This window comes from Garra rufa, chromosome 4 (assembly GCF_049309525.1).
Source record: "Garra rufa chromosome 4, GarRuf1.0, whole genome shotgun sequence".
NCBI classification, from domain to species: domain Eukaryota; kingdom Metazoa; phylum Chordata; class Actinopteri; order Cypriniformes; family Cyprinidae; genus Garra; species Garra rufa.
This window is the reverse complement of record NC_133364.1, coordinates 9,389,765-9,417,249: the sequence shown is the minus strand read 5'-3', so window position 1 is coordinate 9,417,249 and position 27,485 is coordinate 9,389,765. Positions and strand designations below refer to the sequence as shown.

At 33.4% G+C, this 27,485-nt stretch overlaps 1 protein-coding gene across 1 annotated transcript; it reads right to left on the bottom strand.

The window, feature by feature from the left end:
• Positions 1–22,290, bottom strand: LOC141333563 (calcium/calmodulin-dependent protein kinase type 1D-like; the record flags this gene model as incomplete). Its single annotated transcript, XM_073838603.1, has 8 exons — positions 1–6,583; positions 8,344–8,614; positions 9,694–9,781; positions 11,357–11,435; positions 11,878–11,990; positions 17,986–18,061; positions 21,925–22,051; positions 22,135–22,290. Coding segments are annotated over 8 exons (1,041 nt in total), but the record flags the coding sequence as incomplete, so codon positions are not given.
• Positions 22,291–27,485: the final 5,195 nt, after the last annotated feature.

Sequence of the window (27,485 nt, the reverse complement as noted above, 5' to 3'; positions counted from 1 at the left end):
TGATCATTCAGGATTTATTTAAGGAAAAGGAAAGAAAAAGAAAGGAAAAAACCCGAAAAGAAACAATCATTCATTCCCCATTGCTTTACAGCATGGAATATAAACTCTGATATGTGCAGATGATTGTCAAAGGCATTGGATATACAAGCCCCATATCAACAGAAGATCACGTCACAGTAAAGTTAGTATTCGTATGCCACTCCCAAAATATGATCATCATTGTCACATGCATATGAGTATATAATTCACATTTCACTGGGCAACTTTTATTTTCGGACAGCTTGTGTCAGAGTTGCAGAGATCACAAGGCCTGCATGATCAGAGTTGCATTTTTTAAATATATATATTCATATAGATAGAGACATATTTCTTCATACATAGAGTTACATGGTGAGGACTTTTGAAAGTACGCAAACAATCGGTTGAAATCGGAAAGCGCATTTAACATGCTCGCAATTCTTTAGAAAATCATTCGATGCAGTTGCAAGGTTTTTTCTGCCTTAATTTGCGAAGAAGTCGACATTCAAGGGACAAGTTTAAAACTGCACAGTCACTGGGTAGCACAGACACTTGTCAGTCACAGCTTTTTCATCGTAAGAGGCAAAAGTGACGCCTGAGTTGGTAAAAAAACAGAAAACATCAGGAAAAGGTGCATCACAACCGATCATCGTTAAATATTCACCATGTTTGCGCGAGTGAAGTGCACAGACTCGAGTTTGTACAATAGAAACGTGATTTTCTCAGAAACGTACGACATTGAGCGAGAGACGGGTTTGTGAATATACATCTGTGTGTGTTTGTGTGTTACAGTCAACTGCAGAGAAAGGCAGTGTTTAGAGAACGAGATGAGACACGCGACGTAACGTACACACGAACATCTCCTCGGGACAACATGATAGACACATCACAATCACAGTCTATTTACAAAGCCTTTGGACACACGGACGCGGACAGACCACGATGATGCTGTAATCGAAGTGAACTGAAACGTCGCTCCTCTCTGTCCTTCATTGCACTCACTGATTGATCAGGATGCTTGTGTGTTTGTGTGTGAGCCATGGCACTTGTCTGTGCACGTATTTACTACATACTTAGTGTCTTAAAATGAGTCTAGTTGTTAGATTTAAATACATTTCTGTTTGGCTTGCAGTGGCAGTAACTGTGTATACGTATATTTATTTATTTATTTATCTCAGTTCAAAACATTTTGGTTTATATGTTTTTTCTGCACAATTCAAAACCAGCAAATTTCCTCCATTTTACACCCATAAATACACAGAAGAAAGTGACACCCACAAACACAGACTACATGAACACTAAGGCCATAAATGTTAAGCCCTGTACCACAGAAAATCATTTCTAATTGTCCTTAAGTTTTAAAAAAACATGCATTGTAGTAATGCATTTACAATGGGCAAACATACAAGGACTGTAACTATTTTTTCAAGATTATTGGACTGTCTTCCAATTTGTTGCTTCTAAAACCACAAAACCAGTCTTAAGTAGCACAGGTATATTTGTAGCAATAGCCAAAAATACATTGTATGGATCAAAATTATCGATTTTTCTTTTATGCTATGTTCCCTGAAGATATTTTGCAAATTTCCTACCATAAATATATCAAAACATAACAGAACTTAATTTGGACAACTTTAAAGGCGATTTTCTCAATATTTAGATTTTTTTGCACACTCAGGTTCCAGATCACAAATGTTTTTTTTTTCATGCACAGAGACTAGTTGGACAAAATAGCTTACTAAGCTTAAACAGAGTTGCATTCAATTTCAAAAACATGGTACATTTTATATGCGCAAAGGTACTGTTTACATGACAAAAGTTTTAGAAAACTTTTAAACTTTTAAGTCTAGGACAGTCGTCCCACTGTTAACTAGGTGATTAACTAGCTCAAATAATGTATTTGTACAGAAATAATTTCACATTTGTGACCCTGGACCAACAAAACCAGTCATAAGGATCAATTTTTTAACAACTTGGATTCATCAAATTGTTATCAAATTAACTTTTTTTGGAATCTGAGGGTGCAAAAAGATTAAAATATTGAGAAAATTGCTTTTAAAGCTGTCCAAATGAAGTTCTTAGCAATGCGTATTACTAATCAAAAATTAAGTTTTGATATATTTATGGTAGAAAATTTACAAAATATGATTTTTACTTACATATTGTTTGGCATTGCTACAAATATACCATTGCTACTTATGACTGGTTTGTGGTCCAGGGTCACATTTTAGTTTTTAAAACCCTTTATAATGCCTTTCTACAGACTTTTATTTTTACAAACTAACAGACAAACTTAAATGATTTCCTGTGGTAATCAACATTATGCCACAGATACTGTCAAAAGAGCTTAACATTCAATTTAAACAACTGTTACTCATCAAACACATCATGCTTACAGCGTAAACGGCTCTGAATGAAACGGAAATGTGCAGTATGGTTCTCTCTTACAAAAAACATACAAAAACAAAACGTCACCCCAGTTTCGTGAAAAGCTTTGCTGCGCATCTCTGTTGTGAGATTACAAACTCCTCTCGAGTGTGAAAATGAAGACAAAATGGTGCATGCATGACCTGACTGAAAAATAAACCCATTAGCTCGAGCCCCTCACGGTGAAGCGCCGCCCACACCGAAACAAACATTCAGGATGAAACTAATGGGAAATGCATGAAGATATTCGATGGCACTTTGGAAAATGTCACACACTCCTAAATCTTGTCCGTAGACGAGGTTCCCTCCTGTGATATTAACAAAGCGTAAAGGGCAAAGAAGACATCAGTCACTTTAAAAACCCGACAGGACATAATAAGCAGAGCCGTTCGGGGACAGAAGACCAGTCGCCCATCAATAAGGAAGTGTAAAAACCTTAACTTAGCCCTTAAACCAATGCTAGAAATTCAGACACTTTTCAGAGTCGTACTGGAAAGATGTTTACAGTCGCTGAAAGTTATGCTGCGTTCACGTTGGGTCAGAATTACACAACGTGTAAACGCATAGTAATGACTTTACTGCAAAATACCTAATAGCCACATTTTTTTTTTTTTCAAAATTAGGAAGAGCGAAGAAAGCACACCATGATATTCTGGCTACAATAGACATATCAAATAGAAATATTTAGCAGTATCTATACAAAACGGTCTTTAAAAGTCAAGTTTCTACACCACTAGCATCGCAAAATGTAAAAATAGTAACCGGTTACTAAACACTGGTTGGGTAAAACGGTCAGTCCTGGCCTTAACTTCTTTAATAGTGAAATGACTCCATGATTTACTCACCCTCAAGCCATTCTAGGTGTATATTTGTATATATACAATCTAATTATATTAAGAAATGTCCTGGCTCTTCCGAGCTTTATAATGGCAGTGAATAGGTGTTGAGATTTTGATGCCCAATAAAGTGCATCCATCCATCATAAAAAGTACTTCAAAAGGCCTTCTGAATTGAATCGATGTGTTTGTGTAAGAAAAATATACATATTTGAAACTTGACGCCATTTTTTTTGTGAACACGTGTACGACAGCTAGAGATTATGGTTTATACAGTTTTAAAAATTTATATTTTTCTTACACAAACACAATGATTCACTTCAGAAAGCATTTATTAACCCCCTGGAGCCATGTGGAGTACTTTTTATGATGGATGCATCCACTTTATTGGACTTCGAAATCTCAACACCCGTTCACTGCCATTATAAAGCTTGGAAGAGCTAGAACATCTTTTAACACAACTTCAAAGGTATTCGTCTGAAAGATGAAAGTCATATACACATAGAATGGCTTGAAGATGAGTAAAGAACTGTTCCTTTAAAAGTTATAAGCCATATAAACCAAACCAACCAACCACGAGGTGACTTTCAACATTAAAAATTTTGATTTAAAGAAAAAAAGAAGTATTTGAAAATCAGAGAAAAAAGAACTACAGTCCCATGAAGCACTGCAAACAACTATAAAATTAAAAACAACAAATAGATAATTTATTGATTTAATGATGTTCATTCAATTATACAAATATTTAAGTAGTTTGAGAGTGTCGGGAGATCATCATCAGTCATTAGTAGGGATGTAACAGTATCAAAATGTTATGGTATGATAATATTGCGATAGGAAGTCCACGATACGATATTTATTCCGATATTTAAAAAAAAAGACGACAACATTTTAAAGTTTAAATATTCTATCTAATGCACTTTGAGAGTTCAAAATGAAGAGCTCCAACCTATGTTTTTAACTAAGAAAACTTAAGTCACAAAAAAGTCAGTGAATTGACTTAAAATGGGAACTCAACCTTCTTTTTATTGGTGATATAATGTCTCAGTCTAAATTACATTCACACTGGTGTTTTAGAAAGCCAAACAAATTAGAATATAATAATAATAATAACAACGACAGTAATAGCCATATATTGTAAAACAACTGCAAAATGAATAAAAATGAATATTTCATATGTATATTACTTTTGCTTTACACTACAGTAGAAACATTACAATACTTCTTTCCTAATTTCTACTTTGAAAAAAATGCTTTGAAATTGTACTGCAGTAACGTTATCCATTTAAACCACTAGCTGTCAGCAATTTATACTGCACTTTTATTTTGACAGAAACTGCAGTAGAGCTTTCATTTTAAAGGGAAACTCCAGCTTCAGTGAAAACAGGCTTAGAAAAACGGGTCTCACTACAAATTTAGTGAAATGCTGTAATCATCTGCCGCAAAAATAAAGCATAACTGGTGGCCTTAAACTCACAGTAGATGCAATAAATGAGTTCATTGCACTCATTCACTGCGAACGGAGCCGTTCTAAGGCGCAGAAAACACCAGGTCACGAGCTGATCGCCTCAACAATGTGTGTGCTTCACTTTGAAATGTGCAGCGAAAACAGACTTGATGAAGGGACTAAGCCATATTGCGCTTTCGGTTTTTGCTCACTTGACAGATACTGTGTCAAAGCATAATGGCCTAAAACACAACTTTAAAGACCTTTTTTAAAAAACTACACTTTTTGCCCAAAAGACCTATCGTTTCATCGTCATGTGACCACAATAATATCGAGACAGTTTTGCTATCGCAATATCACGATATTGATAATATCATTACATCCCTAGTCATTAGCATTAGTGCTTCATGGGTAATGTAGTTTTTCACTTAGAATCCCACTGTTAAACATGATTTTAAATATTGAAATAATGCAATCGATAAATCAAAAAAAAAAAATCAACCTCGTAGCTCACAGTTCGTCCCTAAAGGCTTATAAGTTATGGTTACAAATCAAATCTCCTATGGAGAAAGCTGATGGGACTTTACTTCCAGAAGCCAACCAATCACATTAGGCTAATTCCGAAATGGCGTGAACGTAGCATAACATATCAGTTTTTGCACATGGTCAAATTGTCATACAATCGAGTTAAACAGCTGTCCATCATCCTAATTTCTGCCATTTTTCCAGCTATATGAGACAATCTCAAACCATGGAGGCAATACTAAAGATACCATCACTATGATGCCCAGTGCAGCTGCGGAATTCCCTGAGAACTCGTACACTGGGCATAGAAAGACGCTGCCATGGCTTTTCGGGAGATTTGTGTGTGTTTGTGTTGCGTATTAACAGCTATACTATATTCAATAACTAACACTGACTGTCTGTGTGTATTTAAAGTCACGTTTGAAGCGAAGAGTAACAGGATCGAGCTGTTTTCCTCTCTGCTTTTTTCAAAAAAAGTCCAGTACAGTAAGATAACAATCAAACATATTGCATGTTTTAACAGATATCTTGAACCGCGAAACTCGAGCAATTGCGCTACCTGTTCTCTCGTATGTGCAAACAGAAGTCTCGACTCGAAAAATGTCACAAAACAGTCTAACGTGATTATTAAAAGCACTTCTGCAGGTCAGCGTGACAAATCAGTGGAAACCCCCCGAAAGATCAAAATGGTAGCTAACGCGAAATACAATAAGTAGAGAGAGAAAGTAAACGGGGAGAAGAGGGAAAGAGGGAAGAGCTAGACGTGTTACGATATAGTAAGAAGAATCATTTGACATTGGCGCCGTCCTCTTATAAGGACGGACGCGATCATGCACACCCTCTCGCACCTTAAACCTCTGCGCTCGTCGTTCATATTTTTTTTCTCATGGCTGGCGAGGTTTGTAGCACATTCATAGCAAAGACGTCACAGTTCTGTCCAGCCGCGCGAATTCACTTCTCAAAATGGAAGCCTCCCGCTGGAAATCTGTCTCCTGCCGCTGCATGCATCGCACCCTCTAGTGGCCTGGAGGTTAAATGGCAGGAGTGCGTTAGGCGTGCGCAGTGTTTTTGAGCCTCTCGGTGGTTGCTATGGCGATGGGTCAGTCCTCTGCCTTATTGGACGGCAGGGCGGGGAGTGGGCTGAGGGGCGGGGCTCACAGAGCGGTGGCCTCCCAGCTCTCTCCCCGCAGAACCTGGCGTCACTTGGTCCCTGTTAGCACTGTGCTCACCGACGCGACTGAGGGTGGGAGTGGCCTGCAGGGCTCCGCCCCTGAAGTGGAGGAGGAAGCAGCTGATGCCAGAGAACAGGACGTGTGGGGAGGGGCAGTACCTACAAATGCAGATTCAATGGTTAGAAGTGCATGCATTTAAGGTAAAACAAGGCCTAGGCGAATAAAGCTGAAAATATAATTAGTTTAATATTTGTCAGCTTTTCTACATCTAAATATAATTGTAAAAATAATTGTATTCATGGCAATTTAAGCCTATAAATAATACCTTTCCACATTTTTGTACAATAATTTTTCTTTTTAGTAAAACACACCATGCAAAATTTGAGTGTTGATGTGAGTCATTGTAGTTAAAGTAAAACTACAACTATTAAAAACATTTTTGTTAATTGGCATGTATAGGAATATGTATATGAATAAAGGTTAAGTAAATATAAATATTTAAGGAAAAATTAAAAATGTTGCCTTTGCAATGGAAATAAAATTAAACTGAAATAATAATAATATAAAATTATAATATAATATAACAACTATTAAAATAATTTTTATTAATTAAAATGAAGCTGACATAAAATTAAATAAAAAAATTTAAATATAATTTTTTTTTAAATGTTGACTTTGCAAGTTGAAACACAAAAAGTACCAGAAATAAATAACCTAAACTAAACTAAACTAAACTATAAACTAAACTAAACTATAAACTAAACTAAACTAATATAATATAATATAATATAATATAATATGATATGATATAATATGATATAATATGATATAATATAATATAATATAATATAATATAATATGATATAATATGATATGATATAATATGATATAATATGATATAATATAATATAATATGATATAATATAATATGATATAATATGATATAATATAATATGATATAATATAATATAATATAATATGATATAATATAATATCTAATATAATATAATGTAAATTAAACCTAAACTAAACTACAACTACAACTATTAGAAACATTTTTTTTAATTAAAATTAAGTTGAAAAAAATATTGCCTTTGCAATAAAAAAAAAATGAAATAATAATATAATATAATATGAATGTTAAAAAAAATATTTAAAACTAAACTGATAATATAATATAATATAATACCTAAACACTAGCAATATATGTAAAAAAAAGATGTGTAAAAGTATGAAAAATAAAACTACATTAAAATAAAATGCTTATTCTAAGCTCACTCTAAATATTAATAAAAAACTATGTATTAACTAAACTAAAACTACAAATATTATATTTGAAATGAAATAAAATTAAATATAAATATTAGAAGAAAAATTAAAAAATGTTGCTTTTGCAAGTTGAAGCACTAAAATTACCGGAAATAAATAACTAAAACTAAACTGAAATAATAAAATCAAAGATAAAATAAAATAAACTAATAAAAACATTTTTGTTAATTAAAATGAAGCTGAAATAAAATTAAATATAAATAAATATTAGAGGAAAAAATTTAAATGTTCTTTGCAAGTGGAATATAATAAAAAATAAAACTACAATTAAAACAAAAACTGTATTTATAAAAATTAAAGGCTCATTCTTAATATTAATAAAAAACTATGTACTAATAGTAAACTGATAATAAAAACTGGAAGTGAACAAGTGATTAAAATAATGAAACAAACAGCCCAATTTTTTTTTGCCATTATACACACATTTTAGCACTCTTATACACCCAATTCTTGACAGAAGCGGGTCTTAAACTAGCCTATTGTTTTAGGAAACTGTAAATAATTTATTGAAATTACATATTTAAAAGTGCATTGGAATTATTGCAATATTAATGTTGATTAATCTGACTAATATATGACTAATACTTACAGTCTTTGCGTGGTATAGAGGTGCTTCCTGTGGCCATATCGTTGATGAGAACGGCGTTTGCGTTGGTAGCAGGTTTGTGGTTTTGGGTAAGAGCCGGAGTGGAGTTTGGTGTTGCGTTCGGTGTAGTGTTGGCCGGTAGGTTTGGAGTCTGGTTGGCGTTCAGTATGCGGTTCTGGTTGGCGTTGTTCGACTGGTCCATGCTGCTCCCCATGCTACTACCCAACTGCAGTCTCCTCATGTGGCGAACCACGGCCGTAGCATTGAAGGCTTGCTGATATGTGGAAAAACAAGAAGTCGTGGTCAAAAAGAAGAGTAATGAGGTCCAAAACAAGCAAATACTCATGGGTCTTTCCAAGTCAAATCAACCAAATTTTAAAAACAAACATTTTTGATTTTGCTAATATTTTTTCTGAGGAAAGATAGACATGTATAATGATGAAAGCCAAAATAATAAATGTCATGGATAAATATTTACTGAGTTATACACTATTTTGTAGAGGGAGGTCAAAATGGCAATTTTCACCTGAGATTCAGAGCCAAGTTAGAGGGGGGCAAAATTATCATAATGTTATATTTACATAGAGATTCGTAGTTCTATTAAAACTGGTTGACTTTAGCCATCTTTGTCACAGTATGCACTAATGGTGAACATTCAAAAATGGGAAAAACGGCACTTTTCAAGTTTTTCTCCAGAGTTTGCATGCCTGTAACTCGAGAAGTATTAAAGATATCTTAATGTCCTTTTAGATATTGGGTCTTAACAAACTGCCGTTTTGGCATCTTTATTTTTTTACTCCCTATGGTTCCAGAGATATTGGAATTTCAATATGGCTCCAGTTTCAAAATCCAAATGTGGGTCAGTTTGACAAAAATATACTTTGCTTTTAAAGATTAATGTCTGAAGAACAAATAATGTTGAAACTAGAGTTGTACATCGTTTCCTTCTGTCAAGACAACTGCATCGAACATTCCTGTCTGAGTGCCATACATCTTATTTTCTCAATGTTCACAGCCCTATACCTCAAGAAGTATTAAAGATTTCATAATATGGTTTTAGATTCCAGTTCTTTATAAACATTTCTTTTCTAATCTTCATTTTAAGGCCCTACATCATTCAGTCCCAGAGATATGGGGATCTTAATGAGGCTCCATGTCCAGTTTGTTGAATATTACCAATTTTCAGTGGTCAAAAACCAGATGTGTACAGCTGAAACGTATTTTATTTAAAGAAAAATGTTTGAAGAAGAAATAATTGTATCTCTGGTTGATTTGACAAGGAATGACCCTTCTAGCTGCATAAGCTTCAATATTAGTTTAGTCTGTAGTTGCATAAAGTTCACTTCTACTCACTCTCCATTTGCTTTTTGCAAAGTTTTTGCGCATTTGTCGACTGACGGACTCATGGATGTTCTTGCAGAGCGCTGTGTCTCCTGCGATCCTGGAAAGCAAAACAACAAAGTCAAAACTTTGCACCCAGTGACCTCCTCTCCTCTCCAGAAGCAGTTTGATTTACTCTGAAGTGTGTAAATCCCCTATGGTTTTCGATCCTTCTGTTGCGTTCTTCAGTTTTTCAGACTCTAGTGTTCGGTTGTTAAAGCTGCCTGTAGAGGATGTGCTAATTGTCGATTAGCGCTTTGGAATACATAATGTGAGATTAGGCGCAGTGTCTTAATTGGCTAGCGTTTATTCAGTAGCTTTCCTTCTGCCCTTGAGAGAGATCTTGGTGCATGATAATAGAGAGACCGAATTCAGGCCGATACTCCGAACGCGCAAGCAATCCCCGGCTGACGCAGACAGCGGCTCAATCTAATACGAATGAAACGCAGCACTAATAAAGCTCTGTCTCTAAATGCTGTTTATGAGGTCACAGTTTAATTGTTCTGGTACGGCTTAAGTGTCTTTGAGGACCTGAATGATAGGCAGACAACAAAATAAAAGGAAATCGTAAAGAACAATGGTCTGCTGAGAGCTACTTGTTGCTGTTACAAAATCATCTTTATTAAATTTTTCATTTAGAGAATATCACCTACAGCTAAGCTAATGCACTATATTATTTGTAGAAGAGCTGTTTATTATTGTTTATTATTAATATCAACAATAATACAAAAGATCATTTAATTATGAATTTTTGCTTTATTTTTAACATTATTATTATTTATTTATTATAAAATTACTGGTGTATTACAAAAAGGAATTTCAATTTTAAGTATTATTCTAAATTATTATGTAGTAATAAGAATAATAATCATAATAATAAAACCATTTTACATGGATACATAAAATTATCTTTTTAAATCAATTAAAATTTTATTACTTAAATAGTTTTATGCAAAATTATTATGAATTTATTTAATTTAAAATTATTGCTTTTATAAAAAGGAGTTTCAAAAAAATAATTTCATTTTTTACTTAGTTGTTTCTCTCTAAACAATAATACTAATAAATTATTTGTATTTTTAAAAGGTTCAACTAAAGTATTATTATTCATATTTAAAAAATTATTTTACTTAAAAATAAAACTCTAAATAATACATTTTTAAATGAACTTTTTATTATTATATAATTATTATTTATTAAAATTTAAAATACATAATTTGAATATGTTTTAATAAATATTTTTTTTTATTTAAAAGAATATTTTATCATTTTTGATTTATAACTTAAATAATAGTTTTATGCTAAATTATTATTATCAGTTCATTTCATTTGAAATTATTGCTTTCATAAAAAGGAGTTTCAACTCTATTATTATTCATTGATATTAAAATGTAATTAATTAATTGAAAATATATATTATAAATTTATTTAATTAAAATTAAGTTTTAGAGTTTCAGCTCTAAAGTATTATTATTCACCAATATAGAAAAAAATAAAATTTAAATTATGTTTTACTTAAATGATAATTTCACTCTAAATAAACAATAATCATTATCATTAAATAAGTAATAATCATTATAATAATAATAATTATTATTGTACAGCACAGAATCCCATCAGGACAGTATTGACTTACCAGGGATGTCGAAGGGCCTGTTCACATGTGTATCGCTTTGAGGGGTCCTTTTCCATCAAACAACTGATGAAGTCTTTTGCTGTACATTTAAATATAAAAAAATATAAAAGTTAAAAATAAAAAAACACAAAACCTTCATGTTCAGCAGTTTAGAACCATCAAACTACATTGACATTTCAAGGCATCATATTTGCTTGAACCTTGTAAACCTACACTATGCCACATTCATCATATTGGTGAGATAAAACTGAGAGCTTGGGTTTATCAGTGAAAAGACTGACAACAAATTTTGGATTCATTCACAGCTCCCTGATTTGCAGGTTGGAAGAATTTCATAGAGCAAATGCCCATGGTATTTACTGAATGCCAGAGACGGCGCTCAGAGTTTCCTCTAAAACATTTTTCCACTTTTACTGGCAGCCTGTGCAGTTACTGATAGATGAGTAAGTGAGTATGTTACAGATTAAACACCTATAAACCAGACCATTAACACAATGTGGTTTATATCAGAGTCAATATACCTGAATCTGATATATCATCCCAGTACGGTGCATCAAACTCATAGTCCGCTTTCAGGATCTGCTCAAAGAGTTTGGAGTCATTCTCGTCATAAAAGGGAGGGTAACCACACAGTCTGTAAGAAAACATACATTTATTGCATCATTTCCATACTTGCAGCACATTCAAAGTTCACATTTTATCAGTATATGTGTGGAATTGAACCCACAACCTTATATATATATATATATATATGGGAACGTAACAGCATTTGGGGGCTCGTCCGGGATTTGAACCCGGGACCTCTTATACCCAAAGTGAAAATCATAGCCCTACTTATGTCAATTTCATTGACCCTTATCACTGGTTTTGTGATCCAGGGTCACAAATAACAGTTTTATGGTAAATTATCATTAATTAATTTAATTTCAAATTATTGCTTTTATAAAAAGGAGTTTCAACTCTGAAGAGCTTTATTGCCAAGTGTGTTCACACACACAAGGAATTTGTCTTGGTGTTAGGATCTTCCAGTACAGAAAGTACAAACATAGTTCAGACATACATAAAGTTAAGGTTATAAAAAAACACTAATATTAAAAAAGAATATACAATAAACTATAAATAACAGTGGTAATAAAAATATACAGAAAAAAATATGTCCATAGACAGAACTGTGAATGTGCATATGTGCAATATACAAAAGTTTGTGAATGTATACAGATGACCAGTACTGAATAATTACTCATTAATATTTCAAAAATAATAATAATATTTTTTTTATTATTATTTTTTTTTTTACCTAATTATATATGTGTGGATTTGAACCCACAACTTTATATATTTGAACGTAACATAATTTGGGGGTTCATCCGGGATTTAAACCCAAGACCTCTCACACCCAAAGTGTAAATCATACCCCTTGACCTACTTATGTCAATTTCATCAAACTTTATAACTAGTTTTGTGGTCCAGGGTCACAAATAATAGTTTTATGGTAAATTATTAGACTTACTTATGTGTTGTATTACCTAAAAATTGACATTTTGACATTACTTACTCACTCCTGTGACTTTTTTCCTCTCAATGTACTTATTGCTCTTATGCAGTGAAAGCAAATGGCATCCAGTTTGTCATGCTTTTTTGAAGGCTTTCTAAAGGTTGTCTATGACTTGTACAAAATGACAAAGCATCAAAACATTTGTAATATAATGCAACATAATCATAGGACTACTTTTATATACTCATTTTGTCATACGAGAGAATAGTCCTGAATAAATAATGGAAGATTTTCACTTCTGAGTGAACAATCCCTTTAGATTATCGCTGTAATCCTCTAAAAACACATCAGATCACACCTTGATTCAACAGTAAACGTTACGCTTAGTAAATAAGCGTAAATAAACCCCATGGGCTGTAAATCTAAAAAGAAAGACAGCTGATTAAACCTGATCAACGTAAATCAAATTTCCTCAACACATCTCTTGGAATGTTTTTCTCCTCCCATCATCAAAGCCATTAAAATACCTTTCCTCATGGGGAACGGAGGCAGTGGGGGAGAAAGCAATGGTAATTTTCTGCCTGATTTCGACCCCATTAGCTTTGTGTTTTTCTCTTTTCTCGTTGGGCTAGCTAATCAGACGCTAAGAGAATTAGCTACGGTTTCGGCCGGTTGTCACTGTAATAATCACACCTGAGAGGAAGCCAACCATCCATGAGATCTGACTCTAAGCTCTAGCGGACAGCTGGCTCCGAGAACGAGGTGGGCAGAGGCCCTTATCGGTGTAAACACATTATTTATATACTTTGCGCTTATTAATATTCTGAATTTGCTATTAATTTTATATTTTCAGGGATAGTTCACTCAAAAATGAAAATTTTGAGTAAGCCATGCTAGGTGTATATGACTTTCTTCTTTCAGAAGAATACAATCATAGTTATATAAAAAAATGTCCTGGCTCTTTCAAGCTTTATAATGGCCCTGAATAGCTGTTGAGATTTTGAAGTCCAATAAAGTGCATCCATCCATCATAGTGTTCCACATGGGGGGTTAAAAAAGGCCTTCTAAGGCTGTTTGTGTAAGAAAAAAATGCTTATTTAAAAACTTTATAAATTGTAATCTCTAGCTTCCTTGGTGAGACCAGTATATTCTCACCTACATCCTAAGTCATCCGCTGGAACGCCACTTTCTCATGAACTTGCATACAACAGTTTCAGATATGGATATTTTTCTTGCACAAACTCATAAGTTTACGTTAGAAGGCCTTTATTAACCATCCGAGCCATGCAAAGCACTTTTTATGATTGATGGATGCACTTTATTGGACTATTTAATCTCAACAGCCATTCACTGCCATTATAAAACTTAAAAAGAGCCAGGATATTTTTAAATATAACTCTGGTAATTTTCATTTTTGGGCGAACTATCCCTTTAAAATTGAGTTGCCAACTAATTTTACTTAATTTTATATTTAAAGCCGCTTTTCCACTATCGGGCCGAACCGTTCTTAGAACGGTCGTGTACGGTTCCAGTTGTGTTTCCACCTGAGCCTGGTACGGCACGGCACGATTACAAACCGCTCTCGGCCCGGAATTTGTTGCCTGGCTACCAGTTTCTCTATGGCTAAGCGGGTAAATATAAATACAAATGGCTGAGACACTTTGGTCTGTGGATGAAACATTTGCTCTAACATTGATATTTGGGCAGAAAGAAAAATTCGACAACAGCTGGAGGGTGCAAAGAGAAATGAAAAAGTTTTTTAAATAATAGCGCAGTGTCTTGCAGAAAAGGGCATTAAGAAAAGTTCAAAACAGTGCCGGGAAAAAAATAAAAAAACTCAAACATACATATCGCGTCCAAAAGTACAATAACAGTAGAAGTGGGGCTGCCTTCTCTTGCGTTACCAAGGCAACGACTGACGCATTTGTATTTACATTCCAAAGAGTTCCGTTATCTGCACCAGAGTGGAAAATCAAACCGTATCCGTGCTGACTGGCCCGGATCGGCACGGAACAGAACGGTTACACATTGAGAACGGTTCGGCCCGATAGTGGAAAAGCGGCTTAAGATATTTACGTTTTTAGTTTATTTGAGCTTTACTTTAAATAATGAAACCATTTTGGTTTAAGTTAACAAAAATAACACTGACACACACTTAATAAGATTAATTCAAAATGTAATAAATTACTTCACTTAAAAATCAACTTCTCATATCTAACACTTTGTCATATAGAGAGCACTTTTCAATTTTCAATCAATTTCCAATGGATAAAATCAAGCCATGCCGTGTATTTCTTTCTTGTTTAGGGAATAATAATCAATAATAAAAAAATGAATAAATCTTAAAATAAATCTTAAATTAAAATTGAATAATCTTCAATGATCCGCATAATAAATTAATTCCCTGTTGTCATCTCAAAAACTGACATATGTGACCATGGACCACAAAACCAGTCATAAGGTTAAATTTTACAAAACTGAGATATATACACCAGATGAAAGCTCAATAAATAAGCTTTCTATTGATGTATGGTTTGTTAGGATAGGACAATATTTGGCCGAGATACATCTATTTGAAAATCTGGAATCTGAGGGTGCAAAAAAATCAAAATACTGAGAAAATCACCTTTAAAGTTGTCCAAATTAAGTTCTTAACAATGCATATTACTAATCAAAAATTACATTTGGATAGGTTTACAGTAGGAATTTTACAAAAAATCTTCATGGAACATGATCTTTACTTAATTTCCTAATGATTTTTGACATAAAAGAAAAATCAATAATTTTGACCCATACAATGTATTTTTGGCTATTGCTACAAATATACCCCAGCGACTTAAGACTGGTTTTGTGGTCCAGGGTCACATATGTGATTACAACTTATTTTTGCTTGTAAACGGTACTTTATCTGTTGGACTGGAGTTGTGTGGATTAGTTGTGAATTATTTTGATGTTTTTAACAGCTGTTGTATGACCTGAGTCTGAGTAAATTTTTATTTTTGGGTAAAAAAAACTGACATACTGTATATTATATAACGGGAGTTAAACATTATGAATTTCATATTTGAGGAAGTAAAAGAGATAGTTCACTCAAAAATGAAATTAATAAAATAACACAAAAAGCATTCTCGTAGCTTCATAACATTACTGTTAAACCACTAATGTCACATGGACTGTTTTAACAATGTCCTTACTACCATTCTGGGCCTTGAACGTGTCAGTTGCATTGCTTTCTATCCTGGATCAGAAAGCTCTCGGATTTCATCAGTAATAACTTAATTTGTGTTCTGAAGATGAAGGTCTGATGGGTTTGGAACGACATGTGGGTGAGTAATTGTTAATGTTAACCTGATTAAGAGTAAAAACCATAAACAAACTCAAGCCATAAACATGAATACATCAGATCAGGACAGCTGTGAGTGGGAGTGATGGGAAGTGCTATCTGAACGACAGCTTCAGCAGTTTGTTGACAGACAGTGTGAGTGTTTGTGTTGGCGCAGGAGTCGCCCCAGAGTGGCCGGGATCGAAAGACCAAAACAAAAGACAATTGACTCAGATGTACATGGAGGACTGCAGCAGACTAAGATACGAGAAGGTGATGAGGCACTTGTTTTTATGTTGGTTTGTCTGCGATCAGACTCAGTGAAATGCTAATACACGCAAGGAGAAGCGCAGATGGCCACAGCGCATGTGAAATGTACAGCTTTTATGACACATTCTCAGTATCCTTATGAACATTCTCACACTAAGAAATGAAAGAAAACATACAGAGGGAGAAAAACAGGGTGAAATGAAGATAGCACAGTGGTATCGCAATGATTTTTTTTAAGGGAGAATGTACTTTTAGATTGAGGAATATTTAATTTATAGGCTATTGAATAGTCGATTACAATAATTTTGCTGCCAATATTAAATTAAGAAATTGGCCAGTAGGTTTCCTAAAGTGTGGGATCAGTAAGATTTTTAATGTTTTTTAAAAAAGCCTTTTGTTCTCATCAAGACTGTTTATATTTGATAAAAAAATACAGAAAATTTAATACATGTTTTTGGAACCTGTGATACTTTTTTTTTTAGGATTATTTTATGAATAAAACATTAAAAAGAACAGTATTAAAAAAAAAAGAAAAAAAAAGAAAAAAAAGAAATCTTTTGTAAGAATATACACTACCGTTCAAAGTTTAGGGCCAGTAAATTTTCTCTTTCTTTCTTTCTTTGCAAGAAATTAATACTTTCATTCAGCAAGGATGCGTTAAATTGATAAAAAGTGGTAGTAAAGACTTATATTGTTGTAAAAGATTATTGTTAGAATAAATCAGCATATTAAAATGATTTCTGAAGGATCGTGTGACACTGAAGACTTAAGTAATGGCTGATGAAAATTCAGCTTTGCATCAAAGAAATAAATTATATTTTAAAGTATATTAAAATGGAAAACTGTCATTTTAAATCAGAATAATATTTCAGAATATTACAAATAATTGTCTGCATTTTTGATCAAGTAAATGCAGATAAATAAAAAAAAACATCAAAAATCTTACTGATCCCAAACTTTTGAATGACAGTTTATATACTTACATGAATAAAATTATGTTTTAGTTCTTGCATTTAAACACTTTCTTCTTTCTTTCTTAAAATCTACTTGGTTGGAATGGTTTCAGAGCAAATACATATGTACTAATTTATTTATTAAAAATCAACCTTTTTTGCCATATCACCCTGTATGTAAAAAACATGTTATATAAGAATTAATTTTATATCAGTATCATTCGCATATTATACCATCACTGTACCATTGTAACACTGCAGTGTTTACTGGTAAGAAAAGCATTACCGTCTGCTGGGAAACCAGAGAAAATCCAGAAATCTTCCATTAATCAACATCTCAAATATTTGTGAGACGCAAACTCTCTCTTTTGTTTTAATGACTCAGACTCACTCAGACTGCACCACAACAATAAGCCCATATAAGGAGTCTGAGTAAAGTGGGGCACAACATCTGTAGCTCATCTGGATGGGTCATTTACTCAGTGGTCTAGTGATATTGTGCAAATGTTTTCTTCTGAAAGTTTAATTCAAACCTTAGCTGAAGGATTCCTCAGCTTATAAATGAAAGTGTGGCATTGTGGGTACTCACAGGATGTAGGCAATGACCCCGATAGACCAGCAGTCCACAGCTTTACTATACGGTTTCTGAGCGAGAACTTCTGGAGCTGTGAAGAGAGCAAGAGACAAATCACATCATTCCTGTCTGCCACTGAGTCTTGCAGCCATATAAAATTAATGACTTGGACATGTTTTTGTTAGTATATATGTGAGTACAGGTGTCTGGGAAAGCAGACAACCATAGATGAATCATCACGAAGGGCACTCAATTTGGACAAACTACTTTTTGAGACACACACACACACACACACACCTTCACGCACACTTTTGTACTCATAATCCTGTTATTCCCCCCAGGAAGTTGAGGCTCCTGAGTCCTTCTAAATTTATTCTATTATTCTCCATTTACTGCCTCTAGACATTTTCTTCCTCCCTTCAGGAAACAAGCTTTTGGTTCTGTGGTTTAGGGCTTCAACTTATCCTAGAGTCGCCTATTGTGTGTGCGTGTTGGACTAGTCTGTTACTCGTGAAAACGGTTTTGAAAAGCTCTTGAAACTAAACGGGTACATTTCCATTATAAATGAAAGAAACTCTGTGACCTTCAAATGGAGGCTCCTAAAAACACACAGGTAGCAGCGATGAGGAAGACATTCAAGCAATGCATAATTCATAAAGCACTTTAACTAAAGTAAAGCCACTCTTTAAAAAAGTGCTACATTAAAGCAATTTACGAGGGCAGTTTATTTTAGATAATTAGCAGATTATGTCATTTAAAAAAAGGATATCAATTAAGGCTGTGTTATGTATTAAATATTCACAATATTTTTACTTTTATTTTGTATGCAAGTCTGAATTTTAAGATATAAACTATAATTGAAAAAAAAAAAAGTCTGAATTGTAAGATATAAACTAAAGATTTCAAGGAAAAAATCTGAATTGTAAAATATATACTAGGAATTGCCAAAAAATATCTGAATTGTAAGACAAGCTAAAAATTGCAAGGGATAAGTAGGAATTTCAAAAAATACACTAGAAATCGCACAGAAAACGACAGAATTGTTAAATATAAACTAGGAAGTGCAAGGAAAAGTCTGAATTGTAAGAAATAAACTTAAAATTGCAAGGGAAAAGTCTGAATTTTAAGAAATAAACTAAGAATTGCTAGAAAAAAGTCTGAATTGTGAGATATAAACTAAGAATTTCACAGAAAAAAAGTCTGAATTTTAAGATATAAACTAAGAATTTCAAGGGGAAAAGCCTGAATTGTAAGACATAAACTAAAAATTGCAAGGGAAAAGTCTGAATTTTAAGAATTAAACTAAGAATCCCACAGAAAACGACAGAATTGTAAGATATAAACTAGGTGCAAGGAAAAGTCTGAATTGTACGATATAAACGGTGAATTGCAAGGAAAAAGCCTGAATTGTAAAATTTAAATTTAAAATTTAATTGTAAGATATAGACTAAGAATTCAAAAGGAAAACATCTAAATTGTAAGTTATAAAACTAAGAATTGCAAGGAAAAAGTCTGTATTGTAAGATAAAAACTACAAATTGAAAGGAAAACATCTAAACTGTAAGATATAAACTAGGAAATGCAAGGGAAATATCTGAATTGCAAGACAAACTAAGAATTGCAAGGAAAAAGTCTGAATTGTAAGATTTGAACTAAGAATTGCTAGAAAAAAATCTGAATTTTAAGACATAAATTAAGAATTGCAAGGAAAAGGTTTGAAAGATATAAACTAAAAATTAAAAGGAAAAAAATTCTGACTTGTGAAATGAAGTTGCAATTACTTTTTTTTTATTAATTTAATCCCATGGCTAAATATTTTCCTCTGATGTGATTCACCTGCTATTCATTAAGAAAAATAGTTTGTATTTTTGTATACTATTGTATACTATATTGTACATTTTGTTCAGGTTTTAGTCATGCTAATTAGAACGTATCATGGCTACAAGTACACAAACACATACAGACAGCATTAGGTCATGTGGGCTGTTTTTTACAGTTTAATTGAGTATGTGCAAACAAAACCTGCTTCAGTTCATCTCCCTATGAAAACCAAACAGTTCATTCCTGTCTAAGGACTGCAGGAATGGACGTTTTCCAAGACGAGCTATTTCGAGGCTATGATCAATATAATCCCATCATCACATCTGGAGTGTCTACTAAAGAGCTGTGTGTGCATAAGAGATGGTGAAACGAAAATAGAGAGAAAGATGAGGAGCTAAAGGATAGAGAAGGATGACAGCGGCTGATCCTTAAATTTGATTTGAAGAGCTCGGTGTGAGATTGTTACCATTTAAAGACAAAAAGAGGACATTCCAGACACACGCACTCATACAAACACACTGAATGCATGCCTGCGTGCTGCTCTCATTCAGCTCTAGTGTTTCCATTGAGGAGAAAGCACATGCACAGCGGCGTCTGACCCCGGTCCAGGATGCAACTGGTTGAGGAATCATTTTATAGCCGCCACAGCACCGTTTAAACACAGTTACCATGGAAACTTGCCCGTAAAGACTGCCTTAAACACACATGCATGAAGAGACATGTAGGAAACTCAACTGAGACTCTACTCTGGTTCAGTTACAGTGTGTGATGGACCTAAGAGGGGATATTTCAACCATATAGTGACTCTTACATGATCTTATTCATTTTAGTGTTACAATTACTTCACTGATTATTTAAATACATGCATTTCTGCATTTTGGCATCAATAAGGTTTCATTTGTGATAAGCTGTAAAAATTGTTGTTATTGTGATACTTTAATGTTAACACATTTATTATTGTAAAGTATAATAATAAATATAATAACAAATAAAAACATAAAAATTATCTAAAATAAAATAAGTTTATGTAAAGTACTAAAATGACTAAAATTAAAATTGAAAAAAAAATCCCAATGGAAAAAAAATGACAAAAACATATAATAAAATTACTAAAACTAAACTAAAAATGAAAGCTAATTCAAACTATTGTTATTATTATTATGTAATTAGTTTGACTTTTTGTTTTCATTTTTCATTTGTAGTTTTAGTAACTTTATTATGTTGTTATCTTTTTTTGCCATTTGTTTTTTGTTCTATTAAGCTTCGTTTTTATTTCACTTTTAATTTTAGTAATTTCCGGACTTCACTTAAACTTAAAATTGAAATAAAAATAAAGCTTAATAGAACACAACAAACTATGGGGAAAAAAAATACAAAAACATATAATAAAATGACTAAAATTAAAAATTTAAACTTATAGAAAAAGTCAAAGCTAATTCAAAATATTAATTATTAATATAAATAATAATACTCATTATTATTATTATCATTATTATACTACCTGATATTGTTTTTTGTACATTTACCATGGTAATACTTGGTATATGAATAGAGCAATCATTAATTCCTGTGGTATGAATTAAATACCATGGTAGTATTATAATGTAATATTTATTATTTTGGATTAGCTTTGACTTTTTGTTTTCAGTTTTTATTTTTAGTTTTAGTATTTCAGTACTTCACTTAAACAACACCGAAACAACATTTCTAATTTTCTTTTATGTTTTTCAGCAAATATTTTCAATTTCAATATTTATATTTTAGCTTCAATTTCACTTAACTAAAACGTTAACAATTACTTTAAACAATTTTTAATAGCAAAATGCCTGACCGCACAATATGAAAGTTACTTCTCTAATTCAATATTATCTCAGCTGAATGTTCAAAGATGTTCACATGCAGCATCACATACAGCCATGTTGGCTCAGAGTGTTGCAGTCGCTCTAATCGCAGTGGTGATAGCAGGCGACTGTGGGGCAGTTCTGTCAGTCTGAGATAAGAATGTGCTTCAAGTGCAGATACAGGCCGCACACAAATAAACCGACCCATGCAGTCACCTACCAATAGCTCAAATATACACACATTTGTATACAGTACATGATCGGAATTTCTCCTTCATATATACGCTCTTACCCACGTATCCCGGCGTGCCGCAGGCTGTGGACATGACATCACCTGTCCCCTCCATCTTAGACAGACCGAAATCACTGATCATGATCTTTGAGCCATCTTGAGGGTTGAAATAGAGCAGATTCTCTGGCTAAAGAGAGAGAAAACATACTCATATTAAAATCAAACATATCAAACCAATGCAAAACAGTAAATGTGGGTGTTTTTGTTCACCTTTAGATCTCTGTGTACGATGCCCATACTGTGGAGGTAGTTTACAGCATCTAGTACTTGTCTGATAAGCGTACTAGCGTCTTTCTCTGTGTAGAAACCTTTCTCCACGATTCGGTCGAACAACTCGCCTCCAGACACACTGGAAATAGACAGAAAGTGATGGATTTAAATACTTAGATGTATATTAAAACATCAGGAGTAATGTGTGACTTCATATACAGGGCTGTAATTTATATGAACTGCCCTATAGGGGGTGCTGCATGTCGACTCAGATAACAGAGTACAGAGGAAAGAAAATTACTTTATCTCGTCCCTGTAAGTGCAGAGACCAAGCCATCACACAGTGGAGCCCCAGCAAAAAACTCAATGACGTTTGGCCTCTTGATCTCCTACGCCTGCATTAGCCAGTCATTCTTATGTAAATTCAAACTCTACTACATGCAATTAGGCAAATTTAAGCTCTGAGCTGGAGAGTGTGCCGACATGTGCATTAGTGCTGTTCCAGCTTTTCAGAGCATATTAATGTGTACTAAAAGTCTGAGGCTGAAGTTGGTGTGGTGAGCAGGGGTTGTTTTCAAACTATTAAGACTATAGCGCCCCCTTCTGGATGGAGATGCACTCGCTTTTGTTTATCTTTGGTGATTGCCTTTCACAAATAATGCATTGCTGATGCATATACACACAGAAAATATGCATGAAATAACTCTTAAGAGTTTCATGCCACTTAATTTATTTTCTGTTTTGATCTATATACTACTAGTCAAATCAGTAAGATTTTTTTCTTCTGCTCACCAAGCCTGCATTTATTTGATCCAAAGTACAGCAAAAACAATTATGAAATATTTTTATTTAAAATAACTGCTTTCTGTTTGAATATATTTTGAAATGTAATTTATTCCTTTTCAGTTGCTGGACGAAGCAGCAGTTTTGGAGACTATTTTGACTATACGTTCTTTATTGGAATTGATGGTTCCTTTAAGAATTTGAACCTTTCCAATGGACAAAGGGTTCTTTATGATGGAAAATAGGTTAAAATTTTCTTTACACTAAGAAAAAATGGTTCTTTTAAAGGATTACGTCCAAATTTCACCAAAAAATTACTCGTCCACATGTCATCCAAGATGTTCATGACTTTCTTTCTTCAGTTGAAAAGAAATGAAGGTTTCTGAGGAAAACATTCCAGGATTTTTGTCCATATAGCGGACTTCAATGGGGATCAATGGTTTGAAGGTCCAAATTGCAGTTTCAATGCATCTTCAAAGGGCTCTACATGATCACAGATGAGGAATTAGGGTCTTATCTAGCGAAACGATTGGTAATTGTCTTAACAAAAATTACATTTATATACATTTCAACCACAAATGCACTTCATCATGCACTAGTTTGACTTCACACATAACACTGTAAAACGTGCAAAGAAAGAAGTTAAATAGTATATAAATTAAACATATATATATATATAATTTTTTTTCTTTTTCTTTTAATTGACAGATTGTTTAGCTAGATAAGACCCTTATTCCTCGTCTGGGATTGTGTAGAGCCTTTTGAAGCCAGTGTTGTTTTCGTCAACAATGACGAAATCATTTCATTGACGCCACTTTTTTCATGACGATAATGAGACGATGACGAGATAAAAATGGCTCGCTGATGACTAAAACATGACGAGACGTGTGTGAGTTTTCGTTGACGAGACGAGAATAGACGAAAATGTTAGTGGGTGGTCCGTCAGACGTTTAAAACGCATGACATTTCTGCTTATTGTGCATGCCAATTAAAACCGAAAAAGTATCTGCCGCTATGGCAAGCCGGTTTAGCATTAAATACTCTTTGCCATACTAGTATGGCAAGCCGTTTTAGCATTCTATCCTTGTTTGGTTACGCTCAACACGTCACATTGTTGTCACTCAGACAGACAGACGATTAACCATGATGGCGGCAGTTTGCACACAGGGTGGTCGCAAACGGCGAGAGGACCTATGGGTGTATTTCAAATATATGTCTTTTATGTCTAAAACCATTCCTTCATTATTGTAATTATTGGTGAAAATAGTCGATCCGGAAGCTCACATTGTGTTGAACTATAGATCTGCTATTTTCACAACTTATAAGTGACACAACCAAACAGCAAAATACTTACTGACCTACATTAATTTGTTAAAAGACTTTTTCCCCTTTTTTTGACTAAAACTAGACTAAAACCTTTTTGACTTTTCGTCGACTAAAATTGGACTAAAACTATCACATTTAGAAGTGACTAAAATTTGACTAAAACTAATAAGCATTTTAGTCCAAAAGACTAAGACTAAGACTAAGACTAAATCTAAGATGGTTGTCAAAAACAACACTGTTTGAAGCTGCATTAAAACTGCAGTTTGGACCTTCATCCCATTGACCACCACTTAAGTCCACTATATGAAGAAAAATCCTGGAATGTTTTCCTCAAAAACCTTAGCCTTTCAACTTAAGAAAGAAAGACATGAACAATTTGGATGACATTGGGGTGAGGAAATTAGGACATTTTCATTCTGGAAGTAAACTTCTCCTTATTTTTACAAAGAACTACTGCTGCCAACCGGACCATTTACAGTACATACTCCTCCAATGCACATTGCTTATTTCATTTCCAAGCCTTACTGACTCCTGCCAGTGTAAGTTATGATTATATAGACCTTTGCAGGGAAGGAAACCGTAGAGACCTTTTGGACTTTAATTGAACACTCCTGCTCTATGTCCTCACGATGCACCACGTCTATTGTAGTCAATGGATTTACAGCGCTCTCTGCTGCAGTGTGCAGACGCCCTTAGTTCGTCCCCTTCTCTCTGTCCTCATCTAGTCCTCATTTCTCTCGTTCCACTGCTGTAAATCGTGTCATACTGTGTGGTAGTGCCTGCGGGTCTAACATGCATGCAGAAAACAGTCCATATCTGATTGAATCACACTTGCGCACACACTTAACACGAAGAGTGAATTATGAAAAGAGTTTTCTAAACTGCATCTGTGAGATCATACAGAAAGCAGATTGGTACTGTTTAAATATTCATCTCAACACCATATGCCAAAATGTTCTTCATGTTTCTCTGTAACACACACACACACACATTCAGTGCAACCTATTAATAGGGAAAAGAGTGGCAGGCTCCCGGCCAACTATCAAATTAACACTGTGGAATTCAAATTCTAATGCGGTTTCCAGGGGCGAAATGAGGACGGAAAATAAATGTTTGTTTCCTCTAATCCGCCTAACTTCCCTCTCGTCTCCGCATCATCAGCATTTGAAGTTGAAATGAAATCAGAATTGACCCTGTTTATGCTGTCGTCTTTGTAATCTCTCATGAAAATGTAATGTAATAACAAATTTCCTTTTTTTTGGTTGACGTCAGCGAGCCCTTCCCTGGAACCACCTGTCATGGAAACCACTTTATACAATCAAGTCAACTGCTGATAGTAGATGTGCACACTTTTCTTATCTAAACATGTGGAGAGAATCATTCGAGTTTTCGAAATACACAACCTTCAGGGAAGGACTATCATAAATGACCTCTATGTAAAGATTATTCCAAGTTCAGTTGATCTACAGCATAATGTTGATCAGCACAATTTTTGGGGGGATCCCACTAAAATCAAATTAAAGAAAAAATTAAATTGAAAAAAGAAAAATAATAAATGAAAGAAAAAAGAAAAAAGGGATATATATATATATATATATATATATATTACAATTATAACATTTATATTAAATAAAAAATAAATAAAATAATAAGAAATAAAATCAAAATAAACTTAAAATAATAAAAATAAAAAATTAATTAATTAATTAAATAAAATAAAGTTAAATATAAAAACAATAAAAACTAAATGAAACAATAAGAAATAAAAAAATTAAATACAATTATAAAATAAAATAAAAATATGAAAATTAGTTACAAATAAAATAAAATTTTAAATATAAAAAGATAACATAAAATAAAAATAAAATGCAATAAAATAAAGAAATGAAATAAAATAATACAAAATTAAAAAACTAATAAAATAAAATTTATCAGTATTTCAATAGTACAGCCACAAGATGTAACCGATATACGTTAACATTTTGCATTTTATTAACCATTTCTGTGTCAAGTTATATCCAGTTTTACTGTCCCCCATGACACTGTAACACCTAAAATGACTGTAAAAATAATTTAAAGATTTTTACAGCTCAAATAGTACACAAGTTTAACAGAACAATTAATTTAGCACTTAGAAATATACTGCTTTTCAGAAATGTAATAAAATTAGTCTCATAGGTTCACTTTGGCTGCATTTTTTTAATTTCAGTGAAATGAAAACAGTATTGTTGTGAAATACTATTAGAATTTAAAAAAATTAAAATAAACATTTCTGTGTATATATTTTAAAATCTATTCCTGTAATGCAAAGCTGAATTTTCAGCATCATTACTTCAGTTTTCAGCATCACATGATCCTTCAGAAATCAGTCTAATATGCTGATTTGGAGCTCAAAAAACATTTGTTGAAAACAGTTGTGCTGCTTTTGTGCAACTGTGCTATTTTTGCAGAAACTGATACTTTTTTCAGAATTTTGGAATTTCATTGGAAATAGAAATCTTTACTGACACTTTCGATGCATCCTTGCTTAAAGTATTAATAATAAAAAAGTCACATTATAGAAGGAAAATTGCCAATGCCATTTCTCTGCCCAACTCTGAGTAAATCACTTTTTATATTTGTTTAATAGCAAGAGAGGGCTCATTTTCTTCTTTAAATGCATACGATGCACACACAGCACACTCCCCTTATGTTAAGGTGTGTGTGATTGCAGTTCTGGACAGACATGCACATTCTGCTACCCATCACCGATGTTACGCAACGCTTCTACGTCAGCATACAGCAGTGCTCAGCCAACTCACCAGACTGCCACCCTCTCTCTTCCTCTCTGTCCAGATCTACATTCTTTATCTTCCAGTTCCTCCCTTTATTTATATCGCTTTACAGATTAATTTTTGCACATTCATGTGTCAGAACATTAAGCTCATCGAAAGAGAGCTGAAGCGAAGGACGGTACAGAAGTCACTTTAATACTTGAGCAAGAGGTCAGACTGTCAACTGCTGTTGAATCAAAGAGTAAAAACAAAAAATACTGCGTTTTTGAGTGCAGGGTTACATAAAGATGAGCATATATGCTTATATTCATGCATTTTCATTTCTTTTATATATGTCCGTCAAGGTTTCTTGTGGTGATTTAGTTTTCACGCTCAATCTGACCCTTTTGAATCAAATAAGCCTTTTCTCTTATTGTACTTTTAAGACTTCAGTATGTAAATGACCTCTGTTATGACAGGCTAACCTCT